The 20,446-nt window shown below is 49.5% G+C and overlaps 3 protein-coding genes across 3 annotated transcripts; 2 read left to right on the top strand and 1 right to left on the bottom strand.

Moving 5' to 3' along the window:
* Positions 1-2,980: 2,980 nt before the first annotated feature.
* PSMB9 (proteasome 20S subunit beta 9) lies at positions 2,981-7,761 on the bottom strand. The gene is made up of 6 exons (XM_019738817.3): positions 7,567-7,761; positions 5,672-5,739; positions 4,836-4,967; positions 4,082-4,211; positions 3,696-3,837; positions 2,981-3,156 (listed from the first exon to the last, which is right to left on the bottom strand). Exons 1-6 carry the CDS (start codon positions 7,624-7,626, stop codon positions 3,029-3,031), a joined length of 660 nt encoding a protein of 219 aa, XP_019594376.3. The 5' UTR covers positions 7,627-7,761; the 3' UTR covers positions 2,981-3,028.
* A 41-nt stretch (positions 7,762-7,802) lies between these two features.
* Positions 7,803-15,553, top strand: TAP1 (transporter 1, ATP binding cassette subfamily B member). Its single transcript, XM_019738666.3, has 11 exons — positions 7,803-8,840; positions 9,323-9,437; positions 9,592-9,722; positions 10,488-10,693; positions 11,120-11,317; positions 12,155-12,283; positions 12,442-12,630; positions 13,204-13,377; positions 13,610-13,772; positions 14,033-14,169; positions 14,918-15,553. The coding sequence occupies exons 1-11, from the start codon at positions 8,243-8,245 to the stop codon at positions 15,128-15,130; spliced, it is 2,253 nt and encodes a 750-aa protein (XP_019594225.3). The 5' UTR covers positions 7,803-8,242; the 3' UTR covers positions 15,131-15,553.
* A 939-nt stretch (positions 15,554-16,492) lies between these two features.
* On the top strand, positions 16,493-19,736 carry PSMB8 (proteasome 20S subunit beta 8). Its single transcript, XM_019738645.3, has 6 exons — positions 16,493-16,913; positions 17,649-17,796; positions 17,954-18,065; positions 18,470-18,599; positions 18,963-19,167; positions 19,403-19,736. Exons 1-6 carry the CDS (start codon positions 16,767-16,769, stop codon positions 19,489-19,491), a joined length of 831 nt encoding a protein of 276 aa, XP_019594204.3. The 5' UTR covers positions 16,493-16,766; the 3' UTR covers positions 19,492-19,736.
* The last annotated feature ends 710 nt before the right edge of the window (positions 19,737-20,446 follow it).

Consider the following 20,446-nt stretch of genomic DNA (forward strand, 5'->3'; position numbering starts at 1 on the left):
GATTTTATTGGGGAAGGGGAACAGGACTTTATTGGGAACAGTGTGTACTTCCAGGCTTTTTTCCAAGTCAAGTTGTTATCCTTTCAATATTAGTTGTGGAGGGCGCAGCTCAGCTCCAGGTCCAGTGGGCGCAGCTCAGCTCCAGGTCCAGTTGCTGTTTTCTAGTTGCAGGGGGCACAGCCCACCATCCCGTGCGGGAGTTGAGGAATTGAACTGGCAGCCTTGTGGTTGAGAGCCCACTGGCCCATGTGGGAATCAAACCCACAGCCTTCGGAGTTAGGAGCACGGAGCTCCAACCGCCTGAGCCACTGGGCCGGCCCCCAAGTACTGTTTTAACTGTGTTTAACTTACATATCAAAATTTGATATGTAACATTTTTACCACCTGGTTCTAAATGAGTTAATTTCCTTTATGACTGACTGCCTTTTAAATCCATGTTATTTATCAATATTTTCTTAGTTTGCAAACCATGAGAATTTTCAGGTATCCTTTTGTTGTCATATTCTACTTTTATTACAGTCTGGACACAGAATGTAGCGTTTCAAAGATACTAATACTTGAGAATTTATTGGAGTTTTTTTTACAACATAGTGCATGTTCTATTTCAGTAAGTGTTCTGTGCTTGAAACATTTTATAAGTTTTTTTGGATGGCTTTTTTTTTTTTTTTCTTACTGAATCTTTTGATTCTTGTACCTAATTTCATTTCCTTCTTTGCTTTCACTACCCTGTATCTCAGAGCCAGTTTTTTTTTTCCCCCCTGTCTACGGTCAACTGATAAATATGTATCCTATTAAACTGGCTCTCTGGGGGAGGAAATAAAGCTGACTGTGGCATTACTGATTTCTGTGGCATAAATACTTCCACCATGATCAATATAAAGCTGCCAATGGTTAACAACTGCCTTTGGAAATTTCTGAATACTGTACAATCTGCTCTTGTTAGCCCGTATAAGACAGCTCCAGAACACCACTTTTTTTTTTTTTTTTAAGATATTCATGTTGTATATTAGTTTTATCCCTTGGCTGCACTTATTTTTCTCTTTGCCCCAATTTCCCTTCTTCTTTTTAAATTGCATCTGTCCCGTAAGCTGATTCCAGCCCCTTTTGGAATGAGAGGCATAAGAATACAATTCTTTGGCCAATAAAGAAAAAGATAGCCTTCTAATTTTACAAGGTTTAAATCTTTGCCATGCTGGTTCAGGCGTGTCACAGGCCTGTGCAGCTCAACCATTAGCCTGGGCTCCTGACGACTCAGACCTAGAATGAGGAAATCCCCTTCTCCAGGGCTCTCATTGGGGGGTTCCCCTATATTCTCCTGCCCACAGGGGCCCCTGTTCTCGGTTTCTTTGGCAGGATGACGGAGCTTTAGCCTGACTTCAGGGCAAAGCTGTGGGAAGAAAGAAGGAAAACAATTGAAAACCACTCCAGGGGTGTTGCCTCTCCGAGTTTTGACTCTTCACAACCACCAGCTTTTGCTTCCTTTTCAGAGTCCTTTCCTGCTTGCTTTTCATCTACTCTCCAGTTTCTAGTAGTTGTGATCAGCCGGCGAGATAGGCTCTTAAAGTATTATTTTAAACTTCAAAATAAATTAACTATTATGACTAGAGAGAACTCAAGGCTCTAGTAATTTTAGATGCCGCCCCCCACCCCCACCCCACGACCACCAACAAACACACACTCCCAAGGGCATAGGACTGTTTTTAGGGTACTTTGAATGGGTATGCTTAGCCTGAGGTCCAGAAAGAAAAGCAGATAGAAGCTTCCTGGGTAGCCTACCAGTATTTCTGTTAAATATACCTCTTCGCTCCTCACTTATTAGCAAAATGGCACTGAAAGTCAAAGCTCTAAACCACATTTACTTGACAGAAGAGGAAAGGAGGGCTCACAGCGGGAGTATAATTTGGCCTGTCACTCAGGAAGAGCAAGGCAAAGATAAGATCAGAACTTGACTTGTTTAATACCTACAGTTACTCACACATCTGGTAACAACTTCCTACTGTGTTTCCCCAAAAATAAGACCTAGCCGGACCATCAGCTCTAATGCATCTTTTGGAGCAAAAATTAATATAAGACCTGGTATATTACATTATATTATACCCAGTCTTATGTTAAAGTAAAACCAGGTCTTATATTGATTTTTGCTCCAAAAGACGCCTTAGAGCTGATAGTCTGGCTAGGTCTTATTTTCGGGGAAACATGGTAAGTGGCCACGAATGTGCTAGGCTAGTTATTGTAGATTTCAAGGAGGAGATGATACAAGAAGCTTGAGGGAATGGAAAGTTTTATGTAGTAGCAGAGGAAGGACATATGGTAAAATTTAATCCCCAGATCTCAGCAATAGAGCTTGCTGTGATTTTGGTCGAGTGACTTACTCTTTCTAAGCCTCCACCTGTCCTTAAACAGAAGTAGTAGTAGTACTTATACAGGCTTGGTTGTTTGTGTTCTAAATGATGCAGTTTATAAGCATTTAGTGAATACCTGGTTCAATAAATGTAGTTTCTCTTGGTTATTGTTATTCTTTGGAATTCATGAGTGCCCCCTTTTGAAATGCTTTTGTTTTTTAAAAATTTAAGTATTTACCATGTATTGACCTCTAGTGTGGAAGGATGAATTGTGAAAGGGATTCTTTAACATGTGAGTTTGCTGCTGCTCTTAGAGAATTCTCACATGTGTTGCTGCCTTAGCTACCTGTCAGTCCCAGCCTTAAATGAATGAGTCCAAATGCCTCACTTCCAGCCTCTTCCCTGGGGCATCAGAATGAGAATTTTTATTGTTGCTGATATTTCAAAATCACTCAGTACAGGATGCCCTGTCATGTACAGGGCTCTTTCTAGTATACTGCCCTCACCCTCGCCCTCCTTCCTCTGGGGAAGATGTTTCAGACCTAGGGGCAAAAGAATAAAGAGGGTCTGGGAGGGAAGAAGGCCCCTCCCTCAAGCTGCACCCCCCTGAGCATCCATTCCCCATCAACCACGCCGACTTCTGGTCTCAAAGAGTTTATTACAAAATAAGAAAGTCTGAGGAAGATTCACTCGTCATAGAATTTGGGCAGCTCATTGCCCAAGATTACTCGATGGTCCACACCAGCAGCTGTAATGGTGACCAGGTAGATGACACCCCCACTCGAGCCATCCCGGCTCATGGCCAGAGCGATAGCTGCATAGAGTTAAGAGAGGCTTAGCTTCAAAAATCTTTTCCTTCCCGTCCTATCCATATGCTTAACATACAACCTTCAGACCTCAAAACTTATCTCCTAGAGAGACGTATTTAGTGGTGTGCTGGTAAACCAACTTAAAACAAAAGAAGTCTTCATATGTAGCATATGAAGCATGGTCTCAATACTACCACCATCGATTTCAAGTTATAAATAGCTTAGCAAGCAGCTCATAGATCCTTGAATATTTAGCCATTGGCTCTCATGAGCTAGCCCAAGCCAGCTCCAGCACACCACCGGTCCTTACGGTAACCACATATCTTAATTTGCTGTAGTCAGAACAGTCTACAGCAAGTTAATGCCTTTTGTCCTGAAATCCCATCAGTTTAGCATTTGTCTTGCCCCTTTCACTCTCAAAAGTGTCCCAGTTTGGACATTAAGTTAAATGGTCACCCATGTATTCCTCTTCCTGTTTCTGATACTCTACTTCCTTCAGATGTTAAAAACCCTCCCTCTGGTACCCTTCCACTTGGTTAATTACCATCCGTGGTGAAGCGCCTGCACTCCTCAGGGGACATGCCTGGCTTATATGCTGCATCCACATAACCGTAGATGTAGGTGCTGCCAGAGCCCCCAATGGCAAAGGACTGTCGGGTCAGCATTCCTCCCAGGGTTCCATATACCTGGGGGAGGCATCCTCATGTCAGAATAAAGAAGCACCAATCTTCTCCTTGACACTGAGATAAGCAGGGGGTCTCCACACTCTGCAGTGAAGCCTCAGTATCTCATACCTCCATTGGTGGAGATGGTACTATGCCTAGAGAGGCAGTGTCTTTGGAACTCACTGCTAGAAGGACATGAGACCTCCACTTCCTCTCAAGGGCCGTGGGGAACCCCCAGGGAGGGAGTGCCTTGGGAGAGACTCACTTGGCCCCCTTCACGGTGGTCCCAGCCAGCTACCATGAGATGTGCAGACAGGTCCTCCCGATATTTATAGGTAATATTCCTCACCACATTTGCAGCAGCCAAAACAAGCGGAGGTTCTTCCAGTTCCATCCTGAAGGAAATGTTAGGAATAGGGGTCAACGTAATTTCCTGAAGTTTCACCCTCCTGTGCCATTCCCATCATCCCTGCCAAGTGACACCTGAAACTTATAGCTACAATAGGTCAAACTCCAGCTCCCCTCCCACGTGTGCAGGGGAACCTGAGTCTCACACTGCCAATTGATAAGAAGATCTCGATTTTCCCCTTCTTTACTCTGTCCCACCCGCCACCCCCCAATCACATAACTCTCTTGGCTCCAAGGGGGCCCTGCGCTTGTGGGTAAAAGCAGATAAACATTACTTCTCATACAGTAACCTGATATGTGGGCCACATTATCATTTCTTCCTCATTATTAATCTTAGGATAGTGATTTACAGTTTTCAAACTGCCTTCACCTATATCACTTGGTTCTTAAAGTAACCATCTGGTGAGGGAGGGCAGGTACCATTATCTCCACTTTACAGATGTAGAAACCAGCTTGAGAGATTCAAGTGCCACTTAAAAGCTAATAAAAGCAGGAGCCAAAACAAGAACTTTTCGTTTTCCACTGCAGTGCTCCTGGAACAGGACACTGTGGGGGCTCCCTGGTTGGGGGAGCGCTAGCAGGTGTAGTGTGAGGACCCCAAAGCTTCATACCCATGGAGCTCCAGCTGGTAGGCAGCCATGTCGGCGACGGCCTGGGCATCAGCAGCCGAACCAGACAGAGCACAGTAGATGCGATGGTGTAGTGGGGACAGCTTGTCAAACACTCGGTTCACCACCGCCTCTCTGTCAGGAAGGGGTCGACAATCACGGTGTTAGAGTTGCAGGAAGATTGAGGTTAATTGTCTAATGTCCCTCATATTTATTTGACAAGAGAATGACCATGGCGTGCACGAAATGTATGCTTGGATTAAAGCAGGGAGCAAAACAATCATCTGAAGTAAACGAAACACTGCGAGTAATCAAAATTAGACTTATTTTTAGGCTCAGATTTTATAACAAAATTAAAAATATTAAGTTAAGACTAATGTTCCTCATCAATTTTTCTTTGCTAGTAACCATGTTGAGGAAGTTATGTGTTCTAAAGTAAGTAATATTGATCTAATCCCATATACTCATTTTACATGTTAGGAAACTGACCAGGAGGAAGACAAAATTAGTTCAACATGTGATAGACGAGAAACCAGAATTTCATCTTGTCAGAACCATCTTTTCTGCCTCTAACTATAGATGGAACGAGGGCCCCTTGAATCTCTATCACTATCCCCTTCTCAGACCTTATTCCTTCCAGGGACAGGCCATGTAGCATTCAGGCCCCGTACGATCCTCCTTGAATTCAGAGACACAAGCACCCACTTAATAGCTTATTAATAACCTTTCTGAAAGGTTAATTCCATTTCTCCAAAGCTCCAGTTCACCAGCCTCTTAATGAATAGGTAAGGAAAATGCACTTTTGGGGCCCTTAGGTTTCTTCCATAGCTGGTACTTACCCTGCAGACACTCGGGAATCAGAACCCACCACAACGCCCCCATCAAACTCGACTGCCATGATGGTTGTCTGCAGAGACACAGAGGATAGAATGTCGGAGCAAGAAAAGCCTTGATCCCCTCCTGTCACATTCCCAGAGGAAACCTTCCCAGAGAGGGGAGGGGACTGGCTCAAGGTCACACAGTAACTCAGGCCAGAGCTAACTCCAGTACAGGATTTTTTCTCCATCTTTCCATTTTCTCTATTGTCTCTCCTGGCTCAAGGAAATGACACAGCCTGGCCGTGGTACAACGCAGGAAGAACTGCATCCCTAAGCCCCAAACTTCCAAAGTGGAATCTTTTCCACTGTAAAGAGAGAGGTGGGGATGAGGCTCCTAGAGGCAGAAATTTGGCTTGGTGGGCTCTTCCAAGCTCCGGTGAGCCAGCCCCACAAGTAAATTACCTCCACCTTATGTGTTTGTATGTGCAGACGTGGCACAGACTTGGCAAAGCGAGTTACCGTGCCCTTGGGAAACAAGCGCAGGTCTATTTTTGGGTCCAGAATCCTCCATCTGAATCCCCCCCTTAATCAGAAGTGAGCTCTTTCAGTTTATTGAACACTGGAAAATGTCGAGGGGGTCCATGGTCAAGAGGGCCACGTCTCAGGAAAGGAAGAAAGTAGCAAGGAGCATATGAGTCATTTTAAAATAAAGGTTTCATGTGAGGATTTCTGATTAAGAGGCAAATAGATATCTCATTAGTCGGGAAGAAATCTGTACTGAGAGAGGATTTGATTGGAGAGTTTGAGCTGACTTCTTCAGGTCAAGAAAATAAATTAAAGAAGAGTAAAGGACGATAAAGCTACACTTTATCTAGTCCTGTTGAGTTGGAAAAGGGCATAAAGATCCTTTGTTCAAATGAGGAAACTGAGTCATAGAGAAGGCAAGTGACTTATCCAGTCACTCAGAATTAATAACAGACTCAGGACTAAAACCCAGGTCCACCCTGTTTGGCTTCTACTTCCTACTTTCCACTGCTCATCTGGCAGTGAGGAGAGATTTTCTAATTTATAAGTGGGTTTATTGCTCTCTTTCTCACCACTCCATAAGTTACTCTGCTCCCCCCCTCTGCCCTCCGGGGATATTGCCCATTAGTCCTCTCTCACATACTGATTTACCATGAATAGAGGGCCAGAGAGCAGGGGCAACCCCATCCTCGGGGCTAGTCCTCTGTAATAAAGTACCCCCAAGCCAAGAATGGTAGCAGTAGTCTGGGAGCTGAAGCCAGCTAGCTGTGGGCTGCCGTCTGCCCCGGGAGCCCAGCCTGGGCAAAACCCCCCAGCACGTGCGTGCGAGTGGGGAGGGAAGGCACAGGGAAGGGAGCAGGCGGTACCTGGGCCAAGCTGGGGAAGGGCACCCCGGGCTCCCACGGAACCCCCCCCCCCCCGCCCATTATCAGTGCTGGGGTTATAAGTTACCCGGGTGACAGTTTTATCAAACTTCTGTGTGATGAGTTGGCTCTTCTCAATCAGTGCCCATACCCCCCTCTCCCAAATGATGTCCTATTGCATCCAGGGCACCGTTTTCTTATCTCTTTGCACCTTCTCCAACCCCCTCCTGATTTAACCAGCCCCTCTCTCTAGTCCAGAGTGAAAGCGAAAGCGCTTTAGAGCGGCTTCCCCTTGACGCTTCCAGCTAAAAGCCACAGCACCCCTTTCCCCACCAGCCCTTTGCGGACCCCTAGATGATCCCCTTCAGAACGGACGCCCTGGATTCACTGCGGGGTGCAAGCGCTGGGTGCTACAAGCTACCTCCTCACTCTTATCAGTCTCCGTCTTCACTCCTTGGGGCTTCCAGAGTCCCCCTGTCGCCCCACTTCCTCCACACCTCTGCTGACCCTCAAGCCCAGACTCATTACCCCAGTGTGGACTTCTCCAGTCCGGGGTAAGTCCCCAGTTGGTGCTCCGATCCGCAGCATCACGGCGCCGCGCTCCTCGCCGCCTGCGGCACTGGTTTCCGACCTGGGACAGCCAGCTGCGCGCACGCTACAGTCCCGCCCCTTCTCCTCGCCCGCCAGGGGGCGCCAGGGTCCTCTCCGTGAGGCTTAGCGCCCCGACGCTAACCTGTGTGGGGCAGATCTGCCCGGAGACAGGTGACTAAAGAGCCCCACTCAGGCTGAGGTAAAGAAGTCTTGACAAGTGGCTCCTGCTTGAGGTGGCAAAAAAAGGAGGGCGGACGGGTGTGCGTGATGGAGAAGGTGGAGCACCAAGGCAGCTCCCCAGAACCTCAGAACTGATTAAAACGGCCTCTCCCAACAGAGTGTGGGCCGGCGCGTCGGCGAGTGGGAGGATCCGGTGAGCCCGCGGCACTTTCGTTTTCCCTTTCCCCTAAACGGCTCGCTTCTACGCAGCACCGCCACCAGGCTCAGCCGGTTCCCGGGACTTTCCGAGAGCGCCGCCCCGTCCCCGCCTCGCTTCCTGCCCCAGCCGCTGGTTCCCCGCGCGCGCTCAGGACAGACTCGGACAGCACCCAGAGCCTCGGGCACAGCGGGGACCGCGGAGAGTCCCAGGCCCGGGCGCGACCCCCGCGCGCCAATGACAAGCTCAGGGTCCCCCGCTCCGTGCGGGTGCCTCTGCCTCTCCCGAGCTTTCCCCGTGTGGCTGGGGTCAACGCTGCTGCTTCTCGCCGACTGGGTGCTGCTCCGGCCGGCGCTGCCCGGAATATCATCCCTGCTGGTGCCCGCCGCGCTGCCGTTGCTCAGGGTCTGGGTAGTAGGCCTGAGCCGCTGGGCAGTGCTGTGGCTGGGGGCCCGTGGGGTCCTCAAGGCAACAATTGACACCAAAAGTGAAAGCAAAGGAGTCCAGGGATGGCTGGCTGCTTTGGAGCCACTGGCGGCGGCGCTGGGCTTGGCTCTGCCAGGACTTGCCTTGTTCCGAGAGCTGGGCTCGTGGGGGTTCCCCAGCGACAATAACAGCACCAGGCTACTACACTGGGGAAGTCGCTTGGATGCCTTCGTCCTCAACTACGCAGCGGCACTGCCCGCAGCCGCCCTGTGGCATAAGCTCCGGAGCCTTTGGATGCTGGGAGGTCACAGGGGTTCTGGAGACGCGGTGCGTCGGCTTCTAGGCTGCCTGGGCTCAGAGATACGTCGCCTCCCGTTCATTCTGGTCCTGTTGGTCCTCTCCTGCCTTGGTAAGGGGGTTCAGAGCAAGAGGGATGGACGCTAGGGAACTGGGCAGGAATCAAGAGTAATGGTCCGTGAGATAGGTTACCGAGCTCTGGGAAATGTGGGTCAGAGAAAGGTGACTCAGCTCGGGTCTTGAGGAGACCACTCCTGGACTGGGTGGGAAACGGAGTCCTGGACTCCAGTGCTGCCCCAGGCATCACTTCACTGGGCCTCCTGGGGCAGGCATGTCCCTTCCTCTGAGGCAGTATTTTTCATACAAGGGTATCTTAAGATACTCCATGATCTCTAGGCTTCCTAATTAAACTTCTCAAGGGCTGGTGGGGCTGCAGGGCTTTAAGTTCCAAGCCGGCCTGCTCAGGTGCTGGGTTGTGTTCTGTGATGACTTTCTGCGGCTGCCCTCCAGGATACTGGTGGGGGCGGTCCGGTTGGGGCTGGTCTGCTTAGACTTGATATCTGTGACTGACACATCTCTCCTGTCCCATCGCAGGTGAGATGGCCATTCCCTTCTTCACCGGCCGCCTCACTGACTGGATTCTCCAAGATGAGGCAGCAGCTGCCTTCACTCGAAACATAACTCTCATGTGTATTCTCACCATAGCCAGGTCTGGGGGCTGAAGGTGGAAGGCTGAGAACAGGTGGTGGGGGGGGTTGCAAAAGTGGGAGGTGGAAGTTGAGGCTGCTGTCTAAAGTGCAGGGACCTGCTCTGTCCTCTGAGCACACGCTGACCCTTGACCCTCCGTCTCTGTCTGTCTCCAGTGCAGTGCTCGAGTTCATGGCTGATTGGATCTATAACTGCACCATGGGCCGCGTGCACAGCCACCTGCAGGGAGAGGTGTTTCGGGCTGTCCTGCGCCAGGAAACAGAGTTTTTCCAACAGAACCAAACAGGTTTTCTCATGAAACTCTTTCATTGTACATCCATATGCTATTTATATTCCCTGAGATGCCCTTGTACTTGTAACTTTGATATTTCCCTCTTTCTTTCTCTCGCATAGACATTGTCATTTCTTATTCTTGGCATGCCTCAGGAGCAAAATATTGTGCTCTTTACCTTCAGAAAAGCCTAGTTTTTCCAGCCAAGATTTTTTCATAAATTTATCTCTATGTATTTAGATGGAAACTATAACATTGCAAACCTGGACATTTTGATATCAGAGTCCAACTGCCTCATTTTACAGAGAAGGAAACAGGCCTAACCTCTTAAGTGCTGAAACTTGCATGGTCACGTATGGATAGAGACGAACTTGAGGACAGAACCATCTCTTGATTCCCATAGCTTCCTGGACTGCTTTCTAGCAGCGTCCTCCATTTTCCTCCAGCTGTGATATAACCAGCCTAAGCTCTTCCTGCCTATGTGTACAGCCTGGGGTATACAAGTTCTTTAAGCAACAGAAATTTGTCAGAAAAAATGGGAATTTATATGGGCGTCGATTTCTTTATAATTAAAATGAAGGCTTTTGGCCAGACTTTCCCTGTCTAACATACTCTCCCTGCATTGAGACCCCCAAACTTCCCTGTACCCCGACTTGTTTTCCCCGCCTCCTTAGAACACCATGTTGACACCCGTCCCCCTGGACCCTGGCTCACTACTGGTCCCTCCCATCACTCTGAGCCTGTCATTCACTGTTCTCTCTTCTCCCCAACCCCTGCCAGGTGCCATCACATCTCGAGTAACAGAGGACACGTCCACCTTGAGTGAGTCTCTGAGTGAGGAGCTGAGCCTATTGCTGTGGTACCTGGTGCGGGGGCTGTGTCTCTTGGGGCTCATGCTCTGGGGGTCACTGTCCCTCACCATGGTCACCCTCATCTCCCTGCCTCTGCTTTTCCTTCTGCCTAAGAAGCTGGGAAAATGGTACCAGGTATGTCCAAGGAGTTGCCTCAACCTACACAGACCCTCATCTCCCTCACCTGGAGGACTCAGTTTCTCTTGGCTTTCTTTTCTGCACCCTGGCTGATTCTCCATGTTCCCGGGACTCCCCACTCCTGTAGTCCGTGTTCCCACATTGCTCACTGTTAGTCTTCATGGTCTCTGTGTGTTCTTTTCTAACTTCTGCCCACAGTCTGTCTTTAAGACTACAATCACCAATCTCAAGAATATGATCCCATGACGCTTCTGAGTCATTTTACTCTCCTCTGGATCTCTTTAGGATCCCAGGGAAATAGCCAAGTCCCTTTCTTTTGTCTCCTATCCCTCTGTCTCTTCTCACCTTTCCTCTCCAACCAGGTATCTCAGGTACTAGTGTCCCTTATGGTTTGCCAACCCTGACTTGGACATGTCTCCACAGGTGCTGGCAGTACAGGTGCGGGAATCTCTGGCAAAGTCCAGCCAGGTGGCCATTGAAGTCCTGTCAGCTATGCCTACAGTCCGGAGCTTTGCCAACGAGGAGGCTGAGGCCCAGAAGTTTAGGCAAAAGCTGCAGGAAATGGAGACACTCAACCAGAAGGAGGCCCTGGCCTATGCAGTCAACCTCTGGACCACTAGTGTGAGAACCTGGAGATGAACGCCTGCTCCCTTTCCCCCAACATACCTTGGCTCCATTCTCTTTCCTGTGACCCGGCTCCACACTCCTCCTCCACTGGGCAAAGGGGGGTTCAGTGTTCTCATCCTAGCAACCTGAGGCTCAGTTACCCTACTCAGGCTTCCTGACCCACTCCCTCCTTTTAAGCAAGCACCTAGCAGATGGCTTTCTTTCTCTGTGGCACACAAAATCTGCCCAACCCCCTTTTTAGCAAGATGCCATGCCTTCTAGAGACTCCTTTGCTTCTCAGAGGGTGCTCAGGGAGCCAGAAATTCCTGCACCTGGGCCTGCTTCATGCTGGGACTGTGTGATGTGCTAGTGAGAGCCATGGGAATAGCAGAAGCCAAAGATGGGAGGCACCTGTGGTGTCTTTAGAGGCCTAGACCAGCAAGCAGAAGTTCCTGGCTTGACGCTGCCATTTACTAGCTCTGTGACCGTGGCCTAGTAACTTACCTTCTCTGAGACTGTTTCCTCATTTTTAACAAGTGGGAGTGATATAACCTCGTTTACAGAGCTCTTAATATGAATATTAGCTTACATTACATTCACGTAAGCCTTCTGTGATGAGCAAAACGCTCCCCAAACAAGCCAATAATGGTGATGAAGATGATGACTCTGTCATGTGTAACTGAGTGAAGACCACGGGGTCTCTATGGTTCGTTCTCCCTTTCTACTTACAGAGTGCCCTGCTGTTACACGGGGAAAGGGACTTTATATCTCCTTAATGCTAAGGATGCTGGCTCTTTGTTCCCCGCTGTTAGATTTCTACCACAATCCTTTTTCTCCATGATCTCTCTACAGATCTCAGGGATGCTCCTGAAGGTGGGAATCCTATACATCGGTGGTCAGCTGGTGACCAGTGGGGCTGTCAGCAGTGGGAACCTTGTCACGTTTGTTCTCTACCAGATCCAGTTCACCACAGCTGTTGAGGTGAGGCCCTCCCAGTTGCACTCCCCAATGCTCTTCCTTCCCCCGTCCCTCTGTGTCACCCTCTGTGTCACCCTCCTCCCATTCTTTACCCTTCTCCCATCATATAGCCCTGGCAAGCAGATTTGGACCCCACCTCACTATTCATACCTCCCCTCCAGGTATTACTCTCCAGCTATCCCAGGGTGCAGAAGGCTGTGGGCTCCTCAGAGAAAATATTTGAGTATCTGGACCGGATCCCTTGCTGCCCAGCCAGTGGTGTGTTGACTTCTTCAAAGCTGGAGGGCTTCGTTGAGTTCCAAGACGTCTCCTTCGCCTACCCAAACCACCCAGATGTCCTCGTGCTGCAGGTACAACCTCCCAGTGCCTGCACGCCATCAAACACACTCTCAACCCTCCCCTCCTGAATTTTCCTCCTTCCTCCAGCCTGCTTCACACGAGGCACAGACAGATCCTTTCTAAGTCCCCAAGGCCAAGATGAGCATCATCTATGCCATAAAATTGCCCCAAACCTAAGAACCAGTTTGGATTTCCAAGGAAAATGGGAGAGGAAGCTCTCAGGGATGAAGCCCTCACATCCTAAGGAACTGCTGAAGCAAAATGTGTGTCTCCAGCCTTCCATCTTTGCTTTTTCTTTCCATTTGTGATTTGGAATATGAGTTTTTCTGTTTTCTCATGGTATCTGGCATCAAATGTGTGGCACAGTGGGGCTCAGTCTTTGCCTCATCTCCACTCCTTGGGGAGGTATCATGCCTGAGGAACAGAAGTCTGTGCGTGTGGGAGGCTGGGAGTTACTGTATTTCTCCATTTTTCTCCTTTCTTCCCTGGGGTAAGACACCATGCTATATAACAAGAAAATGACCGGCTCAAGGTTAGGGGCGTCAATGTGCCTCTTATTGTGTGATTGATTCTCTGCTCTCCAGGGGCTGACCTTCACCCTGCGCCCTGGCGAAGTGACGGCACTGGTTGGGCCCAATGGGTCTGGGAAGAGCACGGTGGTTGCCCTGCTGCAGAATCTGTACCAGCCCACTGGGGGGAAGCTGCTGCTGGATGGGGAGCCCCTTCCCCAATATGAACACCGCTACCTGCACCAACAAGTGAGCAAGTAGGGGGAAGGTGGGGAGCACCAAGTGAGCAGCGTCTCCTCACTGAGCATTCTGAATGGAGGGTTAGGGAATGATAGGAGACCTTGGGTGGAGATGGTGGTGTGATCAGGTGAGAGGGTGTGTACTTTTGTGGTAGGATATCAGTACAGATTTTGAGTCTTCAATCTCTATATGACCGCTTTTGTGCTCCTGTTCCATGACTCTTCGTCATGTTTTGCCCCAGGTAGCTGCAGTGGGACAAGAGCCACAGCTATTTGGAAGAAGTTTCAGAGAAAATATTGTCTATGGCCTGATCCAGACGCCAACCATGGATGAAATCACAGCTGCTGCGATGGAGTCTGGAGCCCATAGTTTCATCTCTGAACTCCCGCAGGGCTACAACACAGGTGCTCTCTCTACTCATGTCACCATCCAGACATCTTTACTGAAACCCCAGTAGTCCTTCCTCTATTCATCAGTTCCTCCTGCCCCACTGACATCAATTTGAAGTTGGAAGATCTTGTCCCTATGGCTCCTTCATCTTCATATCCTCAGAACTCCTTAATCTTCCCAGAAACGTCCCTTTCCAGCTGTGTCCATCAGTCCTTGGTGTGTGTGTGTTGCACATGCGGATATCTGGCTCTCACCTTGGCTTTTGTGTCTGCAGAGGTAGGTGAGGCTGGGAGCCAGCTATCAGGGGGCCAGCGACAGGCAGTGGCCTTGGCTCGAGCATTGATCCGGAAACCACGTGTCCTCATCCTGGATGATGCTACCAGCGCCCTGGATGCAAACAGCCAGTTACGGGTGAGAGAGTTGTCTTCTTAATGCCTGTATCTCACCTGATCTTCCTTCCTTCACTCATCCTATGTTAGTTATACTAACAGCATAATTATCCAAACCAGTCCTTGCAATTCTCAGTTCCCATTAGCTTCTCCCCAAGATGCCTAGGACCAGTGAAAAGAGACTAGCTGCAGACTTTGACTCTCTGAAGCCAAACATAAGGAAAAGACCATCCTAATGTTAATATTAATTGAGCATGTTATTGGCAAATATGCTACTAGGTCCTCTGCATATACTGTCTCACTCATGTATTCATCATGCATGCTTGTGGGCTGGGCGTTGTTATCCTTTCTCTACAGGTGATGAAATGGAGGCAAAGAGAGGTCAAATAACCTACTCAGTCATTCAGCTGTTGAACAGCAGAGCTTGGACCGAAATTCAAGTCTGTCTGACTTGAAATGTTCGTGCTTCCTTAAAACAGAACGTAAAAATTCACAGTCCATAGGTAGAGAGACTATTCAGTACCCTTCGGTCTTTTCTTACCCGTAAGAAAAGTCACCATAGGACTCTGACTTTTGTTCCACTGTTGCCCCCTCATGTAAACTGTCCTTAACAAGCCAAAGGTTTGACAGAGAACCACTCAGAAGGAGACTCTTCGATAGAATCGGGGTTATTGGCAGAAGCTGGCGAAGTCTGTCACAGCTCTAGAAACAGATGTCTCCCTGGGTCGGGAGTGGTCCTCAGCTCTGACAGAGTTCATGTCTTTTCTCAGGTGGAACGGATCCTGTATGAAAGCCCTGAGCGGTGCTCTCGGTCTGTGCTTCTCATCACCCAGCGTCTTACCTTGGTGGAGCGGGCTGACCACATCCTCTTTCTGGAAGGAGGCACCATCTGTGAGGCGGGAACCCACCAGCAGCTCATGAAAAAGAGGGGACACTATTGGACCATGGTGCAGGCTCCTGGTGGGTTGGGTGCTCCAGAATGAGAGACTTCTCAGACCTGCACACGCCGTCTTCCTTCCTTTTTTTCTCCTCTTTATAGTGGAGAATTTGGGAACAAGGGTCTTACCGAAGCTGCAGAGTAGTCTGCTACTTCTAGACGTGACATTCTAAGATGTAACCTCCAGGTGATACCTGAAATTCTGCCATGAATGTTACCTCCTCCCCTGCCTCCTTTCCAAGCTCCTCTTGAAAATGCAGATTTCCTGGGAGAAAACAGGGTTTGTGACTCTTTAGTGTAACTGGGTTTAGAGCCATGGTTGGTGTGGATAGCACTCTGAAAATGGGCAGAAATATTTAAAATATACAGAAAGGAAAGATCAGCTACCTTCCAAGAAGACCAAAGACATCTGTCGGCCCCCAAATGCCCTGTGGATTCTTGATATTTATAATAAAATCGGTGTTTTGTATTGTGGTTTCTCACGTTTCTAGTGCATGTACCAAATAGCTCACTGACTCTTGCAGCGCACTTTTCGGGAGCCTGGTGACTCCCCTCCTTCAGCATCCGCAATGTTTTACAGCCCTAAGTGTGCCATCTTTTCCCTTAAGTGTTCTGTTTCCTATGGTTGCCCCTCCACTTCCCCATCCCCCCACGCCCGCCCCCAAGGATGAGCCAGACTCATACAGAGCCCTCCAAGGCACTAGAAGCTGCGCTCAGAGCCATGGCCTTTCTGAGGTGGAAGATGGAGGGAGAGAGTGGCTACAGGAACCGCAAGTGAGCTAGCGGAAGAGCTCACGCTTCATTACCTCGCAGCCCAGGTCGTATCCTGTAGGGGGCCCCAGAAATGGCACCTGCTTAGGAAATCTCAGCTCAGTGGGCGGGGTTGTCTAGTAAGTCTCTTCCAATCAGAGAAGGCCACGGTATGTGACGTTACAGTTGCTGGGCAGATTAGGCCAACGCAGGTTGCAAAAAGAGGCGGGGTTTAGAAGAGTTAAACTCAGTTTACTCCGTCAGGCAAGAATTATGCGAGCAGATGTGGACAGAAAGGGCAGTTCTTGTGGGTGGCTACAGGGTAGGGAGACCGTTGAACTGGGTGAGGCCCTATGAAGGACCACGTGGAAAGATTCAGAGACTGCGCTCTGCTTGGTGTCCCCTTTCCCCACAAGCTGAGGGTATATTCGGATGCCTGTTGCCCTAAAACCTGTCCTCGAGACTCAGTGGCCGCACGTACTCCTATACCTCCCCTACTTTTATAAAATGATGCTCATATGAACACCCCTTCTCCACTCTAACATGAAACTGCTCCCAATCTCTTGCCGACTTCCAGCGTTCTGTCTGAGGCTACGCCTTTAGGTGATAACCTCTGCCACCCACCCCGTCTGTTACAGAGGATGCCCCGACTGTCGGTGTCTCTCACTGTAATCTCATGGTCAAGGGGGCTTTCGAAGCCGCCCTCTCTTTTTCTTCCTTTCTTTTGAAAGTCTTGGACCCATTGTTTCATGGAGGCGGAGCAGAGAAGCCTGTTCCCAGTATGATCTACCCGGTCCCCAGACACCCACGGGCTTCTTCTCGGGAAGGGCAGGGGGATGTGGAAAAAATTCTGGTTCCCTCCCCTTGAGGCTGCGGGCTTTCGCTTTCACTTCCTTCTCGGAGAGCGGGCAGATCTCCGGGTCTAGGCAATCATGGCGCTGCTGGAGGTGTGCGGAGCCCGGCGAGGGCCGCCGGAGGACTGGGCTTTCCCCGTCGCGGAGAGCCGGCATCGCTCGGACCCTGGACACTACAGTTTCTCTATGCGATCTCCGGAGCTCGCCCTCCCCCGGGGAATGCAGGTCTGGGCTGTAAGAGAACCCCGGGGAGGCGGGGAGGAAGGGGCAGAGAATGGAGGGTCTGCCTGGAGACTGCCCAGAGGCGGGGACGCGCGGAGGGGGGCATCCTTCAGGCCAGGAGAGCCACGTCCAGGGCCCAGCCAGGGAATCGAGGGCTGACCGTCTGAGGGTTAAGAAGAGCAAAGAGTTAGAGATGAGGTGGGGGCGCCCCTAGGAAGACAAGAGCCCTGTCCTGCCTGCTCTCCATCACACACAAATCAGGAAGCCCTCTCCACGGGGCTATCATATGATACCGGGCTGTGCAGTGTCTTGGAAAACCTCTAAAGGGCGGTGAGCCTCACCTCAGCCACTCACAGCGTATCTTGGATCAAGCCACTTAGACTAGATTTGGGGCCTCTTCTGTAAAATAGGGATGCCAATAATAAACGTGTTTTGTGAGGGTTAAATGACCTATTGATAGAAAAAACATTAAAATCACTCTTAAAATTTTTAGTTATGCTAACATTTATTTTCTTTCTTTTCTGTTGTGCTGGAAAATGGAAAGGTTGGAGTCATGTGCCTCTTCTCTTCCTTCTCCCAAGCCATTTCCTTGTAGAGACGGGTTTTTCACTGTTCCATGTGTTGATGGCTGGAGAATTTCTGGGGATCTCCTCACTCTCACACTCTCTAAACCCTTTCCTGGAGCCTCCTACTTCAGAGTTTTCATTGCACCTTTCCCTGCCTTGTCTCTTTGACTAGCCTGCTGAATTCTTCCAGTCCCTGGGTGGGCATGGAGGAAAGGACGTTCAGATTGAGATGGCCCATGGCACCACCACGCTTGCCTTCAAGTTTCAACATGGAGTGATCGTGGCGGTGGATTCTCGAGCCTCCGCAGGGAGTTACATTGGTGAGTGTGTGTGTTCCAGCAGGCAGACTGGGGAGCTGGGCTCTTGTCTCAGCAGGAGCCCAATATCGGCCCCCAAAAGGAAGCAGATATTGACTTAGGACACACAGGGAGAGCTGTGGGGTCATTTCTCCTCTCTCAAAACTCCATCTTCTTCCAGCCACCTTACGGGTGAACAAGGTGATTGAGATTAACCCTTACCTGCTTGGCACCATGTCTGGCTGTGCAGCAGATTGTCAGTACTGGGAGCGTCTGCTGGCCAAGGAGTGCAGGTAGGCGAGGCCTCTCCTCTCCCTTCGAAGCCTAGCGGTCAGTCCTGGATCCTGGTTCCTCACCCTTTCTTCCTGTGCTGCTGTAGCATCTTGGTGCTAATGCAGTATTTCACAAAACAGCCTTTTGGTGGTAAAAATCTCCCAAATTTCAGCCTGTGCGCCAGTCAAAAAGCCTGATAATTTGTCAATTATTTAGCACCAACATCATCAATACTGGTGGGATAGTATCATTGACTAGGATTTCTTTATGTGGTTTTGATACTTTAAATTTCAAATCTCTCCTGGAGCCTTAGACCCTACAAATGCTTCTCCCTCCAGTCACTTCCTGCCCATCAAATGGCAGCTCAGAGAGCTGGCCTTCTGCCACCTCTAAGTTCTCTCCCCCATGACCTGTCCTCACCCAGGCTGTACTACCTGCGGAATGGGGAGCGGATCTCAGTGTCAGCAGCCTCCAAACTGCTTTCCAACATGATGTGCCAGTACCGGGGCATGGGCCTGTCCATGGGCAGCATGATCTGCGGCTGGGACAAGAAGGTGGGTGCTATCCACTCCCCATAGTCCCTCTGTGGCTGAGACATCAGTTTCCCCATTGTACACTCCAGCCCTTCCCCACGAGTGCTCTGTTAAAGAACTGTGCCAGCATACCCCCGGCCTATTTCTGGGTCCAGATGTGGACCATTGTTTCATAAACTTGTCCCTTTTGATAAAAGAGTTGATTCCAAGTTTGTTTTCCCCCGCCCCCAAGTTCTATAATTGTTACTGAAGTGCTGTCCTAGCTCAAATATTCCTGTGGTAATTGTTATTCTTTTGTCCACTTTTTATGGCTCACACTTGAACCTGTGTGTGACCAACAACTCCCTCTCCATTTCCAACCTGGACCCTTCTTGCATCCCTTAGGGTCCTGGACTCTACTATGTGGATGAAAATGGGACTCGGCTCTCAGGAACTATGTTCTCCACTGGTAGTGGGAACAGCTATGCCTACGGGGTCATGGACAGTGGCTACAGGCACAATCTTAGCCTTGAAGAGGCCTATGACTTGGGCCGCAGGGCTATTGTTCATGCCACCCATCGAGACAGCTATTCTGGAGGCGTCGTCAACAGTAAGACACCAGTGCTCCCACCACCAAGACTTGGGCTGGGAAGCCGCTTTTGAGAGTGGAAGACTGGGGAATGCAGAGTGGCAGGGAGGAGGTGGTCAGAGTCAGAAGAGGGACTTTGAAGTCCCAGTAATAAGGGCTTTGAGCGTGTGTGTTGCCGTGGCCTTCAACATAACATCATTAACAGGAACTTGCTGAAGTGAAAGGTGACTCCGTGTTCTTTCTCATTTGCCCACAGTGTACCACATGAAGGAAGATGGTTGGGTGAAAGTGGAAAGCACAGACGTTAGTGACCTGCTGCACCAGTACCGGGATGCCAGTCAGTAACCAGTAACCGTGGAGACTGGCGGCTGGGCAGGCCTCCTCTGGGAAAGCCTGGCCAACTCAGGGACCTGGGCCAGCTTACACTGCAAGAGAAAGGGGCTAAGCTGAGCCCAGAGATAGAGAGCTGGCGGCCAGTGGGGTTGGGGCAGAGTTCATGCTTTTGTGTGTTCTCTATCTCAATGAGCATTCTCCCCACCTCAACCTTCTGGATGCCCCACTAAGCACAATAAAAGAAAATGGTTATGAAAGCCTCTGTGTTGTGGGTTTGGGGCTGTGGTTGTTGCGGTGGGGGAGGGGACAGGAAATAAAAGTTTTTCCTAAGAGAGACCGAAACCCCCTACCTAAGAAATGGGGCTTCACCAAATATTTATCCTGGGTATTCCTTCCACACTCATCTCTCCAGGACCCCAGGAAGGCTGATCGTCTGTGGTCACTTATTTGCAATTTAATTTAGGTTAGGGTCCTTTCTATAGGGACACAACCTGGACACTTCTGTGTGTGGTCCATTATTAATGGTTTGGGTGTCTGGGAGTAGGGCACCTAGAACAAGTATTTTCAAATTGCAGAGTTGGATGAAAAAGTTTCTACCTTGAATATGTGGTTATTCTAAACATGGGACCATTTACCTCAAATAGTGCTTTAGAGATATTGGATATCAAATGCAAAGATGGACATTAGGGGTTCAATTTCGTGATGTGTCACGCTCAATTGCAAGATGACAGGACCACAATTGAAGAGGAAGTGATAAGGAAGATGCCCTCAAGTGGGGAATATGAGGAAAAAGTAACCAGGTTAGAAAACTGAGACAGACATATGAGATTTTCAGACTCATCCTGGAACTGCACAGAGTATGGGCCACATTACCTCTTAAAGGAGAAAGAGTTTAAAAGAAAAACTTGAAAGTAGAAAGTAGCCGCACATGATGCTTTTTTCATTAGGGAGAGATCCTAAAAATCCC

The sequence above is a fragment of the Rhinolophus sinicus genome, chromosome 2, assembly GCF_057876585.1.
Source record: "Rhinolophus sinicus isolate RSI-liver-muscle chromosome 2, RSI-T2T, whole genome shotgun sequence".
Lineage (NCBI taxonomy): Eukaryota > Metazoa > Chordata > Mammalia > Chiroptera > Rhinolophidae > Rhinolophus > Rhinolophus sinicus.

Excerpts from the sequence above, each read along its gene's own strand:
- TAP1 (XM_019738666.3), top strand. The coding sequence starts at position 8,243 with ATGACAAGCTCAGGGTCCCCCGCTCCGTGCGGGTGCCTCTGCCTCTCC. Across the intron at positions 9,438-9,591 it reads TGTATTCTCACCATAGCCAG|TGCAGTGCTCGAGTTCATGG; the intron begins GTCTGGGGGCTG and ends GTCTGTCTCCAG. Across the intron at positions 12,284-12,441 it reads AGTTCACCACAGCTGTTGAG|GTATTACTCTCCAGCTATCC; the intron begins GTGAGGCCCTCC and ends CCTCCCCTCCAG.
- PSMB8 (XM_019738645.3), top strand. The coding sequence starts at position 16,767 with ATGGCGCTGCTGGAGGTGTGCGGAGCCCGGCGAGGGCCGCCGGAGGAC. Across the intron at positions 17,797-17,953 it reads CTCCGCAGGGAGTTACATTG|CCACCTTACGGGTGAACAAG; the intron begins GTGAGTGTGTGT and ends ATCTTCTTCCAG. Across the intron at positions 18,600-18,962 it reads TCTGCGGCTGGGACAAGAAG|GGTCCTGGACTCTACTATGT; the intron begins GTGGGTGCTATC and ends TGCATCCCTTAG.
- PSMB9 (XM_019738817.3), bottom strand. The coding sequence starts at position 7,626 with ATGCTGCGGATCGGAGCACCAACTGGGGACTTACCCCGGACTGGAGAA. Across the intron at positions 4,212-4,835 it reads TACCAGCTGGAGCTCCATGG|GATGGAACTGGAAGAACCTC; the intron begins GTATGAAGCTTT and ends CATTTCCTTCAG. Across the intron at positions 3,157-3,695 it reads CAGGCGCTTCACCACGGATG|CTATCGCTCTGGCCATGAGC; the intron begins GTAATTAACCAA and ends AACTCTATGCAG.